This window comes from Neophocaena asiaeorientalis, unplaced genomic scaffold (assembly GCF_003031525.2).
Source record: "Neophocaena asiaeorientalis asiaeorientalis breed wild unplaced genomic scaffold, Neophocaena_asiaeorientalis_V1.1 scaffold183, whole genome shotgun sequence".
Lineage (NCBI taxonomy): Eukaryota > Metazoa > Chordata > Mammalia > Artiodactyla > Phocoenidae > Neophocaena > Neophocaena asiaeorientalis.
The window spans coordinates 3,326,264-3,344,391 of NW_020175199.1; the positions used below are offsets into that span (position 1 = coordinate 3,326,264).

Below are 18,128 nucleotides of genomic sequence, written 5' to 3' on the forward strand. Positions count from 1 at the left end.
GTGTTCTACTAAAGCCACGCAGCACCGGGTATTCACTTTGTGTTGTCAAATGTTTCAAGTCTCTCTCTGAACTTCAGTTTCCTCATTTGTAAAATGGTATATTATCTCCCAAGGCCACTCCGTCCTGAAGAGTCAAAGAACAAAGTAATGTAAAGGCCTAGGATAGTCCCTGACATTGAGTTGACAGAGTAGGTTGCAGTATTGCTGTTAACATAGAAATTTAAATGTTTTTGAGTCAATAAATAAGACTTAGGCATTTAGAAGGTGCGTCCTTCTAACTGAATGGGCTGTGTTGATTTCATATAGGCATCCTGTGTATATAACTGTAAAGGACCAGTGCTGGTCCTGGAGTATGTTTGTTTTTGCCCTGCTTTCTCCACAAATTATCAGATTTTAACAAATGAGCTGACATAAATAAAAGTCCTTTGAAAAGTAGGAGCAACTGAAAAAAAAAAAAAAGAAAAATAGAAGCGATCATACATATGTCCTTTGAAAATCCTTTGAAAAGTAGAAGCGACCACAGCCTGCCAGCCCTGGCCTTGGTGCCAGATTTCTGGTGTACGTTCTCATTTAATCTTCCTATCAACCAATCATCAATTTGAAAATGAGGAAACTGAGACTGAGAAAAGTTAAGAGACATTCTAAGGATCATAAAAGCAGTAAGTAATGTTGGGGCATCTCCAAGGGGGCGTTTAATAAATAAAGAAAAAGAACAGTCAAAGGCAAAATACCTCCTTTATTCCTGATGGAGGCCAGGATGAGGGCTGGCTGAGTGTCTGAGCCAAGTGGGCTTGGTAACTGAACCCCTGAAGTGAGCAGACCCCCTACCCAGTGGCCAGCATCAGTGACCCAGGGCAGGCAGCCCCCTCACGGAGGTCTGTTTAGGGGAGCAGAAGGGGGATGTCTGCCCTCTGTGACCAAGCTCAGGCCCATGAGAGTGAAAATTGGATCTGAGAGGAGCCTTCCCAGCTACCTTTCCCAAATCTACCACTTAGATAAAGAAATCACATTTCCTGAACATTAAGGGACAGGGCGAGGCCCACAGTGACACAGTTGAGTTGCCTTTCTAAAATGGAAAACTTAGGAGTGGGAAAGAAGTGCTCTCTATTCACAAATGGCGAAGGCAGTTTTCAAATCCAAGTCTGTGCCTCAGGTCTAAAGCCAGTCTTTTCCATGAAGCCCTGGGAGCACCCCTACTTGCTGTGGGAAGTTTAAGAGCCATCTCTAGTTCATCTTTTTTAACCATCATCACACGTAGTGACCTTTTTATCATTTTAAATGTCTATTGGTTCAGTAACCAAACAGAAGAAGAGCTTCTCCTGGTACCATGGTACCAGGCACAATGACGTGTCACAACATCTTGAAATTCATATTGTTGACTACAATAAGTAAGCAGTTCAAACGGCACGTTTCTGTTTTAAGTAAACATTAGTCTGTAGAAAAAAGTGTTCAGAGACAGGTAGCTTGCAAATGAAGCTACCACTTCATCTGTATAAAAATCATAGGCTCAGATGAAGTGCCTTATTTTTGTGTTTCAGTGGATGCGTTGTAGGAAGAGCATTTTATTTGTCTATATTTAGGTTATTAAAATTGCTAGGCCTGCCCATCAGCCTCTGCAAAACTCTATGGAAAAAAAGAAAAACTGGGACAAATATCGGGACATATGGCTCATTGTTTTGAACAAGTCTTTTAATTGATTCTACACTTGCTCATTTGTGTTATGACAAAGTTCCTGTGAGTGACTAGGAGGTGTGAGAGTCGGGGAGTTAGAAAGGATTCAAAGGGATCCCCATGTGCTGGCACACCCCAGCCTCGATAAATATTACATGACGGCGGTCATACCTTTTTGTGGGATACAATTCATTGTTTCAATAATTAATGTCGCCAGTGCATGTTTCTAAGAGTACCAAAGGTAAATAATTTACTGTAATTACCAAAGAGGAGTGATATTATTTATTGCTTAGAACTTGAAAAAGAATAGGTCTTTTGGAAAATAGCCTTAGGGCTGCCCCAAATGGAGGAATTGCAGTTTGCTAAAAAATAAAGTGAGCGGCACCACCTACTTTATATTAAATATTTTGCCCCACTCTGAGGGTGGGTTGGTTGGGGTCTTTAAAAGTCAGTAAAATTGGGGGCTTCCCTAGTGGCACAGTGGTTGAGAGTCTGCCTGCCAATGCAGGGGACACGGGTTCGTGCCCCGGTCCGGGAGGATCCCACGTGCTGCGGGGCGGCTGGGCCCGTGAGCCGTGGCCGCCGAGCCTGCGCGTCCGGAGCCTGTGCTCCGCAACGGGAGAGGCCACAACAGTGAGAGGCCCGCGTACCGCAAAAAAAAAAAAAAAAAGTCAGTAAAATTGGTAAATGAGGCCAGATGAAACCAACACCTAATCTTTGGTTAACCCATAAAGAATTTGGGAACTTTCTGAAGTGACGTATTCATCTTTGGGGGTTAGGACCCTAGTTCTGTAAACTCTTGTTAACACCATTGATCGCATACCCATCCACCAGATGTGTCCTCTCTCACCGAATGCACAGACGGCTGCTCCTCATTCATTTTTGCATTTTCCCAAGATCTAGGCAGGACAGTGACTTACACATAAGTGCTCTGCAAGTTATTGTTCCATTTGATCTCAGGGCTTTTTTTTTTTTTTTTTTGCGGTACGCGGGCCTCTCACTGTTGTGGCCTCTCCCGTTGCGGAGCACAGGCTCCGGACGCGCAGGCTCGGCGGCCATGGCTCACGGGCCCAGCCGCTCCGTGGCATGTGGGATCTTCCCGGACCGGGGCACGAACCCGTGTCCCCTGCATCGGCAGGCGGACTCTCAACCACTGCGCCACCAGGGAAGCCCAGGGCTATTTTTTAATCTTTGTAATTCACAGTAATTTTTAAAATTTAAGTTTTCTTATTATGAACCTTACACACACAAATAAAAAGTCATCACCTATTTATTTATACCTTAGACGGAACCCTGTAGAGATTTCCCCTCAGCTGGCCTAGATTTATACAACCTACGAGCTATAGCTCAATCTAAAACTGTGACTAAGCTGATAGCAAGCAGGAAAGATCTTTTTGGAGTAGCATCTTCAAGGAAAGATCCAAGCAGCCTGGAAATAAATGTGTTAAAGTCACTCCGACTGGATTAAGGGTCTCCTGGCCAGCGAGCATCTTCCCTTTGTCTCAGCAGGCCCCCAGCTGGCACACGGGCTCACAATTTGCTTCCAAATATCTTAGCCTGGCCATAGGATCTGGTGTTTAAAAGGAAAGGGGCACATGAAGATTTCCCCTGTCTGCAGCACTCTGGGCAAAGAATGATCTTTGGCTGTTGCAACACATGAGAATTAACCGTTCAGATAAAGGTCCTTCTCCATTTGGGAAAGAAACAAAAAAAGTCATGTTCTTTTACAAGACATACTCAATAGGATTAAAAAGAGCAACCCCATATACACCTTCAGCCCCCAACTTCTCCTCTCCAGAGACAACTGCTCGGGGTAGCTTTTGATGACTGAGTACTAAGCTTATGGGATGCTCTCTGCATGGTTGAGGGCTTAGCACCTGTGATTTCCACTGAAGTAATAAGTCTGAGACATTTCACTGGAAAATCCCAGAGAAGACTCCCCATTTTTTGCCTCAAGGCTCTGTCCCTAACTGTCTGTCTGGGAGACCAGTAAAGGTAGAAGGCTGGGTCTGAACATTCATTACATAAACTTTCAATTAATCTCCATTTTCATTATGGTGCCTCTGACCTTCTAATCTTCTGCCTCTGGTTTCTATGCCTCTAGATTTCTGCCAGGGTTGATGGGGGGTGAGTTATTTGGCAACTGATAAATCAGTGAGGGGATTATGGAGATCAGATCCCTTTTTAGAGAGACTTTCAACCAATCCTTGTTTTTCTGTTGATGTCTTCTCTTATTCTCTTTGCCTGTGTGTGTGTGTGTGTGTGTGTGTGTGTGTGTGTGAATTCTTGACTGTCATTTTACTGGGGTTTCAGTAGAAAGCAGATCTTTAGAAGGACGAAAATTGAGATTGATTTCGTTTTTGGTGTGTGAGCCAATATCTCTCATCAGATTTGGAACATTCTTAGCCATCTCTCTTCAAACATAGCCCCTACCTTATTCTCCTCTTCTACTTCCGAGAGTCCAGTTACACACACGTTAAAACCTTTCACTGTGTTCTACGTCTCATACTATTTTCTGTATTTTCCATTCTTTAAAAAAATCTATCCTTGACATATACACACCACTATATTTAAAATGGATAACCAGGAAGGACCTACTGTATAGCACAGAGAAGTCTGCTCAGTGTTCTGTAGCAACCTAAATGGGAAAAGAATTTGAAAAAGAATGGATATATGTATACGTATAACTGAATCACTTTGCCGTACACCTGAAACTAGCGCAACATTGTTAATCAACTATAGTTCAATATAAAACAAAAATTTTTTTTAAACCTACCCTTCATTTTTTATATTTTTCCATGAACACTTCCCACATATTAACCCTGTTTCCTATTGTGTTTAAGAACTGACATTATACTTAGAACTGAACAAAGGCCCATTTGATTTCCTTACGTATATTCCAGTCCTCTGTTGAATCATCCACCTTTTCATTTCTTTTCTCTATCTTTTTTCCTATTTTCTTAAACATACTAATCATAGTTATTATGATAACTATAATCAAAGTTCTTATTAACTTCCTTCAAAATGTAGGATGACTTGGGAGTCTGTTTATAGTATCTGGGTTTGTTTTGTTTTTGTTTTTGTTTTTGTTCATGTGCTCTGGCCACGCTTGGCAGTTTTGCATTGCGTGCTGGACATGATGTATAAAAACAAGTTTGTAGACATGACGCACCCAGTGATGATAATATTCCTTCAAAGAGGATTCGCCATCCCTCTGCTAGGCAAAGAGTGGTGGCTGATTCTTATCCGGTCAAGATTTTGCTGAAATGAGGCTGGTTTGCAGCCCTGGTAAATCTCAGGCTACCTCTGGTCTGTCCCTGGCCCTTCAGGGTCCTTATTTGAAATTCTGGTATGATCTTTGGGTCCCCTCCCCTTCCAAGTCTCACACTAAATCTTTTTCTCATGAAACTGCCCAAAAGCTCTGTTATGCCTTTCAGAGATTTTCTGGTTAGTTTTTTAGCTTCCTGTTCTGCACAGCTCCAGAGTTTATTTATTTATTTTTATTTTTTTTATGTATTTATTTTAATTTTTGGCTGTGTTGGGTCTTTGTTGCTGCACTCAGGTTTTCTCTAGTTACAGCGAGCGGGGGCTACTCTTCGTTTTGGTGTGTGGGCTTCTCATTGCAGTGGCTTCTCTTGTTGTGGAGCGTGGACTCTAGGCGCGCTGGCTTCAGCAGTTGTGGCTCGCGGGCTCAGTAGTTGTGGCTCGCGGGCTTAGTTGCTCCGTGGCACGTGGGATCTTCCCGGACCAGGGCTTGAACCCATGTCCCCTGCACTGACAGGCAGATTCTTAACCACTGGGCCACCAGGGAAGCCCCAGCCCCAGCATTTAGCAAATGTTCTGAACAGAAATCTGTAGCATGCCTGAGGCCACCCAACTCTCCACCAAAACTCCCTTGGTTTTTCTGTTCCCCAGCAGGTAGCCCCTGTAGGCACAAAGCCCAAATTCTGTCTGCACTGGTAATTGACAAATGCCCCCAAGTTAAAAATGGCAACAAAAAACTCAACTCTTCCAGGTAACCACCTCTCCAAATATAGCTCCTCAGTTTTGCACCTCAATTGTTCTCTGCTGCCCGCAGAGATGATTTCCACACTTATCTGTTGTGCTTAGTACAGCACTAGGCTGCTGCTGGCTTCTCTACCCCACTTGGAAACAGAAGTCATCAAGATTGAATTTTTTTATTTTTATTTTGAGACTCGGAAAAGAAATTTACAATTGTCAGATTAATTTAGAGATTGTTGAAGTACTTAAAATCATGGTTAGCATTACTTCTGTGATATTCCTTGTGCCATGCCAGTTACTCAAGATGGTGTCTTAAAAGATTGAGATAATACAGCATATCAATGAACTTTATTTCTAATTCTTGAAACTTCAATGTAGACCTGTGGAGGAATTTACAGTCAGGCCCATGGATGCAGAGGGCCAATGACACTAGTTATTTTATATGAGGTACTTGAGCATCTCTGGATTTTGGTATCCACGGGGATGGGTGGGGGGGGGGGGGTCCTGGAACTGATCCCCCAAGGATACTAAGGGGCAACTGTAAAAAAATATATATATATATGCTTACGTTGAATGTTAGACTCTCTGGACTATGGAGACATACAGGTGTATTTTGTACGTACAGAGAAACCACTGTCTTGGATGGGTTGTTGACACAATATATCGTTTTATTTTTCAGCATCTAACATTCACAAGAGAATTTGATTCAGATTCTCTTAGACATTACAGCTGGGCTGCAGACACCTTGGACAATGTCAATCTTGTCTCAAGTCCTGTTCATTCTGGGTAAGTAACCAAAAAGTCACTTTTCCTATTAAGTTAACATTGCACTTACTTTTGCAGTTATAGATTCATATTGACAAACTTCACATGTATGAGGTATTGACCTTCTAAAGGACTTCATTAGTGAGTATATGTGGCATATATCTGTAAGTCATTAGTAAATATTTTTGCTAAACAAATCTGCATTTCTATTTTTATTGGTAAAAGCACCATGTTAGAAAGGAAGTTACTGAGGTGCATAACCACTTCCTGGCTATTCTGGCACTACTTTTAGGTCTCTAATTTTCCTTTTCAATAAAAAAAATTTTAATACAGTCATTTCTCTTAATTTTACTGTATTCAAATGAAGTTTTTTTCTGAGTATCTGATTTTCCTGAAATAAAATGATAATGAAGCTGTATTAAATTAAAATTTTTTTGCATAAATGAATTTTTAAAAGAAAGGAAAAAGTGAATGTACCAATGTGTGTACCCTGGAAGTGCTGTAGTAAAAACCACATCAAACAGGCTCCTTGTTGCTGCCCTGTTAGTCAGCAAAATTTGACGCAGGCCGCTAAAAGGTGACCTGCTTCAATTGCTGAATTGAAAATTACTGTATTTTTAGATATTGGATTCTTAGCCTATTACAGGTAATTAAACTTGGGATAATTGATTCGCATACAAATGGAATCGAAATAATTCATTAAGATGATGAAAATTTCAAAGTATTTTCACCTCTGAAATTGACATTTAGGCCATAAATTAGTTGTGATCCAGGACAAGTGCAGATTCAATTTATTTAATCCTGAATTAAATAAATTAACAATAATTAACATTTGTGAAGTGCCTTATATATTTTATGAAGTATTTTTTGCTGCTTTTAATTACAATAAATTGTAATGGCTAACCTACCTAGTGCTTTTCATGTATCTGGCATTGTGCTAAATCTTTTACATGTATTATCTTATTTAATATTTATTTGAACCTTAAAATGACACTGAGATAGGCTTTACTCATTATCCCCATATTAGAGAGGAAAAGTCCTAGACTCCAAGTAATGCTGCAGGTTATTTAAAGTATTCTTACACAATTGTGGCTTGTAACACCACAGTTGTGAAAAACAAGTCACTGCAATGTCATTTAAATGGAAATGATTCACATGAAAGTGCCTTATAAACTATAAACTGCACGGTGGTCTTTGAATCATTAATATTGCATTTCTTTAATTCAGTTAGAAAAAGCTTTAATTACAGTAATATTACATTTTAAACTGCTTAAAATAGTTACACGATTTATAGTAGATGTATTTGGGTCTAAAATTGCAAAATCAAAAAACAAACCAAAAAAAAAAAAAGTTGAGAAGGAAAATATAAAACACCCAGAATAGGGCTTCCCTAGTGGCACAGTGGTTAAGAATCCACCTGCCATTGCAGGGGACACGGGTTCAAGCCCTGGTCTGGGAAGATCCCACATGCTGCGGAGCAACTAAGCCCATGCGCCACAACTGCTGAGCCTATGCTCTAGAGTCCGCAAGCCACAACTACTGAGCCTGTGTGCCACAACTACTGAAGCCCGTGCACCTAGAGCCTGTGCTCCACAGCAAGGGAAGCCACTGAAATGAGAAGTTCACGCACCGCAGTGAAGAGTAGCCCCTGCTCCCCGCAACTAGAGAAAGCCCACGCACAGCAACGAAGACCCAATGCAGCCAAAGATAAATAAACTAATTAAATAAATTTAAAAAAACAACACCCAGAATACATTCATTAAGTGGGCAAACATACTGAAGAGTTTTTTGAACCAAACTTGGTGAATTGCCACCATGTGACAAAAAATCTAGAACCAGCACTTTGTATTCTACATAGGAAAGAAAAGCACTAGGGTTTAATTTAGTAAATTGAGAAGTTGAGGGATCATAGGATAAAAAAATCAGAAACGAGCTTTCCCCTGCACTGGAGGCAGTGTAGTATGTGAATAGGCAACTAATGTCTCCTTCCCCTTGAATTCACTGAAGACAGTAGACTTCTGCAAGAAAGGAAAAGTAATGGCAGCTAATTGGGCTTATTTGAAAAGGAAAATATACACTTGGTATACACTTGGAAATAGCTCACTAATGCCAGGTCTATGGTGTAGCTTATATATAGCCATTTAAGGCAAATCTTTTTCCAAGTTGTCCCACAAATGCCAAATGCCTTGGTTTCATTTTCTGATGGTTTTTATTTTTCCTTTGCTTATCATTGACATTTTCTGTTGCTTGCTTCTAATTATCTTACATTAATTTTTCCCATTTGCTTTCTAAATTATTTTGCAGCTATTCTTCTCCACTTCCTCAGTATGATTCAAGGTGATAACTGTGTCTTTTATGTGAACCATCCCTTTTTGTATTTTTAATTTATGTGAATTTTTCCCACAGTTAGATTGTGTCAATGTCTGTAGTGTATCAGCATTTGTCACCCTGCTGTTCCTAAAGCTAGAAACATTCATTCATGTGTTAGTTTTAGGATCATTTGTAGAATTCCTGCTTTAGTTTAAATGTTAATAAGATACAATGAATATGATTAAATATCACCTTTTCATTTGTTTCTATAAATGATATTGCATGAAATTTTATTTTGCATACAATATGTAAGGGGTGAGTTTAGAAAACAAATCACTATATTTCATAATGCCATTAACAGAACTCAATATCAGGCTTAAACATCTACTCCCATCTTTCCGCAGTCTTTTGGCTCTATAAAAATGAAAACCGTAGAACAATAAATAATCAGTAATGAGCACCAACTATGCACTGGTTGCTACACAGAACACAAAGAGATTCTTCCAATTTTATTAAAATCTTCTAAGCCATGGTTTTTCCATTTGGTTCTGATATTCTTCGTAGCTGGGGTATTTTTATATTGACACTGGTACCCTTCTTACACTACCTTCACTTTACATATATATACTTTATATATATAAAATATTTATATATGTATATATTTTTTCCATATTTTTTTTCAGTGTTAGTAACCAAGTCTGACCTAGGCAGTTTCTGAGCACACTTAACAAAATGGTTTTGTTCATTGGTTTATTCAGTAAACATTTACTGTGTGCTGATTATGTATGGGAACTGTGCTCAGCTCTGTAGGTTAAGCAGTGAACGAGACAAAACCTGATCTGAATTATTATCTGTATTAGTGAGACTCAGCTGTTTGTTGCCAGGGCAAACACAGCCCTCTCAGTGTAAACACTCCGGTGTTTATCTGTATCAATACCACTACAACTGCATTTTCAAACCCAGAGTTTATCTTGAATCATTTGTAATTCATTCTGTTACTCTTAGTCCCAAGCACAAGTTGATTTTTAACTACTGGAAGCTGGGAAGGATGAGATTTTTGTGTTGGGCTTCCTTATAATATGCCACGTTGTCTTTATTACTGAATAAAAGTAGTTGTTAAGTATGTATATGTCTAAAAAAGTATAGGCTCCCCAGAGCAGTTTCAAGTGACCCTTTTACCACTCAACACTGGAGACAATTCATCTGGACACTTGTACAAGTGAACAAGCATCTTTGTCTTTGACTAGGGAGGAGTGATTTTTGTTTTGTTTTGTTTTGTTTTTGAGAGATTCAGTCTCTTGCCCTCATACTTTGAATATCCTAGTGGTTCCCGTCTCTCAAAGTATGTATAATGATATCAAAAACATATGAAACCATTAATGAATCCAGAGGAAAACAGCTAAATCCAAAATGAGCAAAAGGGTGTGAAGCTGATTCCACCTCACTGATGACCAGAGTTGGTTCTGAAAATCTGATAGGCTGAAAAGTGATCCCCACGCTCTTGATTCTCTCCATGGGGATGGTGGGTCCATTTGCTTTGTTGAAGAGGCTACTCTTCCGAGGTCAAGAGGCATCACTCTTTAGGAAAGGGTCTCCAGCTAGGACCGCCAAGCAAGGTCTGAAATCTATTTGTAGGATGTTAGAACTGTTTTTTAGAAGAGTAAACAGTAGAGGATTTTGATGGATGGGATTATCCCCCTTCCACGCCCCCGCCCCCCGCCCAAATACTGTAGGTATTCAGACAATTTTCTAAATATCAACATTTGGTGCTCTTCCACTAATAAGCGTATTTTCACATGTGAAAATTAGAATGCAAAAATACATGTTTCTGTTCCCCAGTCTCTGACTTGCACTCCTTCATATGTTGGGCTCAGTGGTTTACATTCATCAGAGTGCTTTACAACACGGTGACAGTGGTGGGAGGAGTCACGGAGGTCTTTTTTTCACGAACACATGATAGGAATCAAGATATTACCCAAATAAGTTTGGGGTTAGCAGATGCAAACTGTTATACATGGGATGGATGAACAACAAGGTCCTACCTACTGTATAACACAGGGAACTATATTTAATATCCTGTGATAAACCGTAAGGGAAAAGAATATGAAAAAGAATATATATATGTATAACTGAATCACTTTGCTATACAGCAGAAATTTACACAACATTGTAACTCAACTATACTTCAATAAAATTTTTTTAAAAGCTATTACCCAAATATGACACAGTTAATTCTTTACATCTTCATAGCTACATGCAGACAAATAATTTTTCCTCCCTAGCTTTAATATAACAGCCAATGACAGAATTATATAACTTAGAGATATTTTCTAAAAAGTCTGTTCAATCATTTTTGTATTGCTATACAGATACTCAAATGTAGGTTATTTTAAACAGTTTTTAAGCCAAATTGATATTGAAAAGATTAAACCCCTTTCCATCAAAATTGCCTTAGTAAAACTTTAGTCACCTTCTGCTTTTATTCTTATTTTCTGCTTTGTGAGAATAGTAAAAATTAGAGTGTTGGTATGATTAAAGATACATTCATTTTATGAGTTGTACATGTTTAAGACATACTGTGGAGTTTCATCTTACTTGTCGAGGGGGAGAGATTCCATAGTCAGCACATGGCTAAAACCATTGATAGTTAAAATGACCCTTGAATGTAAACTTAAACCACCCACAGGGACCACATACAGTGGGTTTGTTTTTAAATGCAAGACAGTCGTTCAATAGCCGGTTTTTATCCCAACTTTGAAACAGTCACTCTTCCTTCAGTTTGAGCATCTGACAGTGGTTGGCTTCTGTTCGGAGGCCACGCACCATCAAAAAATAAAGTGTCGTGTTGTACTTTTTGCTCAGTTCACAAGTCAAATGCATGTTTGATGTGACTCCACTGTATTTACTTCCAATGTATTCTTAAAGAGGGGGAATGATAGCTACCTTGTCTGTCACTTTAACATTCGGTTTCCAAACTTGCTGTGAAAACGGCTTCTGTCTCTCCTTGATTTGGCCTCTGATCTTCCCCCCTGCAGGTTTCTGGTTAGCTTTATGGTGGATGCAAGAGGCGGCTCCATGAGGGGAAGCCGGCACCACGGGATGAGAATCATCATTCCTCCTCGCAAGTGCACTGCCCCCACCCGTATCACCTGCCGTTTGGTAAAGAGACATAAACTGGCCAACCCACCCCCGATGGTGGAAGGAGAGGGATTAGCCAGTAGGCTGGTAGAAATGGGTCCTGCAGGGGCACAATTTTTAGGGTAAGTCATTTGTCAGTTTTCATCTTGGCCCTCGTACCACATCTCTGGTTTTCTTTACCCTTGTCAACTCAAGTAGTTAACAGTTAAATCTGTTGAGTTGGACCATTTCAGTCGAGTACAGCCTTCATGTAGTATCAGAGGTCACAAAGCTGTGTAATTCTCTGAAAAGCTGGTAGGCTGGTACTTCCTTAACTCAGTTTGCTGGCCAAAGGTTTTACTAACCAAGAAGCATGTTCTCTGCTCAGTGAGTGCACGGAACCCCAGCGGCCCCCGTGGAAGTCAAGGCACCACTCTTATATATCCCACGTTGAATAAATGGCTATTTTGGGTACATGTCTTTTTAATGATCATTTTTTGGGGAACAATCCATTGTGATATTGTATTTTACAAAAGGAAAAAATGCATTTATTTTCTGAGGTGGCACTTGGGTGCAAATCAGGCAGGCTCTGTCGTGACGGACAGTTTGTTCACAGTTTCCCCTTCTTGTTTCTCTTCCTGCTGCATGGATGTTATTCAGTAAACTGCATCTTCCTACCAATCCTCCCCCTGTAAATGAGGGTGAGAGCTTGGTTAGCCGAATCCTGCAGCTTGGGCCTCAAGGAACAAAATTTATTGGGTAGGATCTTTATAGACAAGATACAGAATGTCTACAGTTCTTTTTCCATTTTCAATTTTTTTCTGTCACACCCATGGTCTTATTCTTGTCTTAATTTTATTTTTGGTTTTTAATGCTTTCAGTTGATGTGTGTCACTGAAAGAAGAAAAAAAAATCATAGTGGCTTGACTTAATGCAGCACCGCTACCTCTCTTGTGCTTTTCAAGCATGTGGAATTCACTGCAAGCATTCTGCTTTCATAACTCTGTGCTTCTGTAAACCTTGCTTTAATTTGAAATGTTTCAACTGATGCTGATAGTTTTTAAGACAGACTGATAGTCTAATTTTAACCCAGTGTAAAAGAAGATATATGCAGGCTTTGAATCAACATTTGCTGTAAATGATATATATGTGTATATATATATATACCTGTATATATATATGTATGTGTGTGGAGTTGCATTTTTTTTTAAAAAGTACTTATGGGCTGTGAGAAGGACAAGTCATCAATAAGTAAACTGATTTTGAAAAAATGTTGGGAATACAAGATATTTAAAGAAAATCCAATAGGCAGCAGGTAGCATATTCTACTAAAGTTATTGAATTGTTTTGTTTTGTTCTGTTTAAGCTGAAATGTGTTGGTATTCGTCTGTCTGCTTATGTCTGATTGGTGTGTTTGCATCGGCAGTCTGCATGAAGAAACCTGTTATGAAAAGTTATGCTTGGCTTTCACCTTGGTCCCAGACCCTTGTTCATTTCTCCTCTCCAATATTGTTGAATGTCATACACAAAGCCACATTCCTGAAATATTTAGAGTGACAGTATCTGATGCATTAACCTGCAAAGATTGTATCTAGTTTTCAAAAAAAGAAAAATTTAATGTCTAATCACCAGGTGTGGTTAAAAACTAAGGTGAACATCTTAATAACTCTTGAAATTACTAACACTATTAGGAATAGTTGATTTTGTTCTTACCCACTGAAAAATAAAGGGATTATAAAAAATGTTTCAAACCCTTAATTTGAATTAATTATAATTATTTTGCCCAAAGTAAAATTTTCATATTTATCATCCCATTTTAAGTGAATGCTTTTGTAATAAATCAAATATTAATATGTTTTTATTTATGTCATTTGGTCATTACAACTACTATCCTTTTTTATGCTATTACCTATTTAAGCCTGTATCTTCTGTCACCACATGTACATAAACACACAGGCTAAGAGGTGAGGTTATATACAACCTCTGTAGGAGAATAATGATACTGTCTACTTAAATGTCATAAAATAAAGCTGCACAATCCAGCTACATAAACTGTGTGTGATTGTGGTCTGCTTACTTCCATTCATCCTTTTTAGCATTTATCCTACTTCAAAATTTAACAAAATTATTCCTGTGCTTGATTGGCTCTCTTCAATTTGCAGCCATTTTTTCGCCTTCTTTTGCAAAAGGACACTGTCAAAAATTACTAGATCGTTATATGACAGTTTCAAACCAATAATGCTTTTTCAGAAAGTTTAATTCCTATGCAGCCCTACGAGAGCTAGGAAATTACACTGCCCATTTCACAACGTAAAAATCAAAGTAACTGTCTTGACTATACAGGCCATGAAAGTTATGAAAACTGACCGTTGGAAGGAGTGGATTGTTATATTGATTGTTTTCTTGCTAAGGGAAAAAAAAATCAGTAATCTTTCAAAGTAGGCAATCTACAGAATTTCTTTTTTCAAGAAACGACTGTGTCCTTTTAAATCATGAGCATTTTGTATAATGCAATACACTATTGTGTTTTAAAAAATGGACCGACTTTCTTTCTTATGGTCTATTTTAATAACTTTCAATTCCTCGATTACTTATGTGTGCTGAATATTTTCCCCCTATTCAATCAAATGCCTAACATATGATAGGCCCCCAAGAATTGTTTGTGAATGAATGAATGATGGCATGTTTTCAGGTTTCTAATATATTATTTAATTAGCAAATGATTCTGCAGCTTTGAAATCATTCCCAACCTTAGTGGCACCTCTGATTTTCAAATGAATACTGTCAATGAAACACTTTTAAAAGTATGAAACTATAAACCTATTTCCTTTGATGCCAAAATAATGTGGCTTTTTTCTTCCAGCCCTGTCATAGTGGAAATCCCTCACTTTGGGTCTATGAGAGGAAAAGAGAGAGAACTCATTGTTCTTCGAAGTGAAAATGGTGAAACGTGGAAGGAGCATCAATTTGACAGTAAAAATGAAGATTTAACCGAATTACTTAATGGCATGGATGAAGGTAATTATAGTGACTCCCTGTTTCTCTGAATGTCTGCAGGAAGAAATCAAAGGAATGGCTAGACTAAAGGAAACAGTACTTGAATTTCACACGTTTGTATTTTAAACTGGGAATCGGGTTCCTCAGCATTTATTGTTTTCTGCGTCGAAGGCATGAAGTTCCATTTAATCTAACAAACTCCGCCCCCCCCATATTAATGTATAAACCTTCTGATAATTCTCTGTCTTAAATCAACTGTATCAATCTTTCCAAAGCTTAAGAAAGTTTTCTAAGTCAAAAATGTGTAAGGAGGGAGTGAAACAATAATGCAAGGTATGCAAAGCATGCAGAGCATTTTTAAGAAAATATGTTCACTTTTTATTTTTGGAATCATTATTTTCGTGCCCCTTCTTTTATCTCAGTCTTCTCGCAGATTATTTCAGTATTCTTATGGATTTTTAATTTCTCCTGGGTTCTAATCAGTTTTTTTAAAAAAAAGGTTTCAGGCTAATGATTGGGGAGTCTGTGGTGCTTCCAGTGTCTTATTCTTTGACCTGGTAAGACTGGCCCATAGCGAGCATGTCACTCTCTCATACACACCTTCTTCAGGCTGTCTGACCCTTAGAATCGTAGCAGTTTTTCTTGGTAGATATTGGGAATAGATTGTTTTGAGAGTGGGTACTTGGTGCAGCGTTTTCCTTTAAAAAGGTAAAGAAAAAAAAAAAAGAGAGAGAGCTCATCATAAAATAAAGCTAATCTTTATACTGACTTGCTAATCACTACAAACTAGCAACTGTTTTTTGTTTTTGTTTTTATTTTATTTATTTATTTATTTATGGCTGTGTTGGGTCTTTGTTTCTGTGCGAGGGCTTTCTCTAGTTGTGGCAAGCGGGGGCCACTCTTCATCGCGGTGCGCGGTGCGCGGGCCTCTCACTATCGCGGCCTCTCTTGTTGCGGAGCACAGGCTCGGCGCAGGCTCAGTAATTGTGGCTCACGGGCCCAGTTGCTCCGCGGCATGTGGGATCTTCCCAGACCGGGTCATGAACCCTTGTCCCCTGCATCGGCAGGCGGACTCTCAACCACTGCGCCACCAGGGAAGCCCAGCAACTGTTTTATATAACAGCTTTACTGGAGAAATTATTCACATACCATAAAATTCACTCTCTTAGCATTTAGCTCACTAGCTTTTGGAATGCATCTAGCATAGTCTCTACTGGTTGTGAAGTGTGGACAAAGGAGCTAGACAGACTCGAGGGTGTTTGAGGGACGACCTCGGACGAGCTCTTGGATCCCCGTGAGCCTCTGTTACTTCTATAAAGTGGAGATTACCTTCCTCACTTCGTAAGGTTGCTGTTGAGATGAAATAAAGTCATTATGTGAGGCGCTTTTCAGATACAGCCCTTGTTACAAACTAAGCCCTTGATAAATATCCACTGTTATATTCATTCCACAGAAAAAATTGTCATGCCAAAGGTATTGTATAAGACACAGCAAATCACAGCCAACCAAGAATTTAAAGATGTCTTTACAGCAGGGTAGGGGGAACCTAATCATTGCTGAGAGTCTAGCATTCGTGAGGTACTGATAAATACCTCTATGTATGGAAATTTAAAATGAAAGCATAGTACTGCGAAGTAGGTAGTTTTAATCCCACTTTATAGATGGGGGAACTGAAGTTCAAACAAGTCAGAGGTTACCCCCAACTCAGTAGCAGCACAGGGGCTGAAATCTCGTTCTACCTGTTCTCAAAAACTTTTAACTATCCCACTTACTTCAGAAATATGTGTCCTGTGGAGAAGAAAATAAATCTAAAGAATAAAATTCCTACAAACCTCTAGATTTCAAGATCCAGAAGAGTCATTTTAAATGTTATACATGTAATGAGTATACATTAAATGTTTATACATAATACTGACATGTATATCCCGTACCATTCACAACTTCAGATAATTTCTGATGGATGGGAACTTTCATTGGCAATTTAGATTTCTAATAGTTATTACCTTAATTTATTATAAAGCATGAAATATAGTTTTCTATAAGGAAATTTATAAGAAAACATAATCAAAAGTTTTAAAATGAATAAATCCTAAGGGAAAGAACTGAATTCGCATTTTGAAAAGAGTAAAAGAATATGGGTGATTGAGAATAAAAAATAGAGAGAATAAGATAAATGGGTTTTCCAGAGGATAGTTTTTTTTTTCCTGTTTTAAGGAAAATAAGGTATAAAGATATTTTCATGTATCCAGTATTTCTTAAATACTATTGTAGATTACTAGTTTTTTAATGCAGCATCCTCTCCACCAGGATATCTTTTTTTTTTTTTTAACCAATAGCTACCTTGATATTGTAAGTAGCTGAGGGCAGAGTACGTGTCTTAATCGCTTTTGAGTCACCAGTATCGGGCACAGTGCTGATTCGGACACTCACCCAATCCTGGAGAGTAGGCAGAAGGAGGAACCTTATGATAATATATAGCTCTGGGGGGTGTGGGGGGATGAACTGGGAGATTGGGATTGACATATATACACTAATATGTACAAAATACATAACTAATAAGAACCTGCTGTATAAAAATAAATGAATAAAATAAAATTCAAATTAAAAAAATTATATATAGCTGTCTGGAAGAAAGCTCTTGTTAGTCTGTTTCTTCTCCCCCAAACTTCATTAATGTTTTAGGAAGAATACTGAATATTCTAAGAGAGTGTTGTCCAATAGCACTTTCTATGGGGATGGAAATATTCCATACCTGTGTGGTCCAACAGCCATCACTAGTCACCGGAGACCCTTGGGCACTTGAAATGTGACTAGTGCAAGCGAGGAAGGTAATTTTTAATTTTGTATAATTAATTTCAAATAGTCACCTGTGGCCAGTGGCCACCTCATTAGACACCGCAGTTCTGACAAAAACACCGGATTCTAATAACATGTTCTTCATTTTTGAGCGCAGATTATAGTATCAGACACAGGCAGATTTTTTTTTTTTTTTAATTTTAAGGTTTATTTATGGAATGGATTTCCATGATTTCATACTGACATGTCTTTATTTTGGGTTTTTTTTGTTGTTGTTTTGTTTTTGATTTTTCTTTCATTTTGTTTTTAATAAGCTAGTTTTCAAATAGGAAGTTAGTCCTATCTTTGCTTAGACAAATGACGCCCCAGACACTGCCACACTAGGGGCATCTGTCCGATGTTTTAAAGAAATGATGATCTAGCCCTATCCTGGATTCTGCATGTTATCTTGGGAATAGTGGATAGAGTTT

At 38.6% G+C, this 18,128-nt stretch overlaps 1 protein-coding gene across 3 annotated transcripts in view; it reads left to right on the forward strand.

Annotated features, from left to right (window-relative positions):
* ANK3 (ankyrin 3) overlaps positions 1-18,128 on the forward strand; it is a 221,425-nt gene that overhangs the window by 132,249 nt on the left and 71,048 nt on the right. For all 3 annotated transcript variants that reach the window (XM_024765198.1, XM_024765201.1, XM_024765200.1), the window contains 3 exons: positions 6,353-6,459; positions 11,784-12,008; positions 14,729-14,883. In XM_024765198.1, coding sequence (XP_024620966.1) covers positions 6,353-6,459; positions 11,784-12,008; positions 14,729-14,883 — 487 coding nt within the window. The remainder of the gene's footprint in view (positions 1-6,352; positions 6,460-11,783; positions 12,009-14,728; positions 14,884-18,128) is intronic.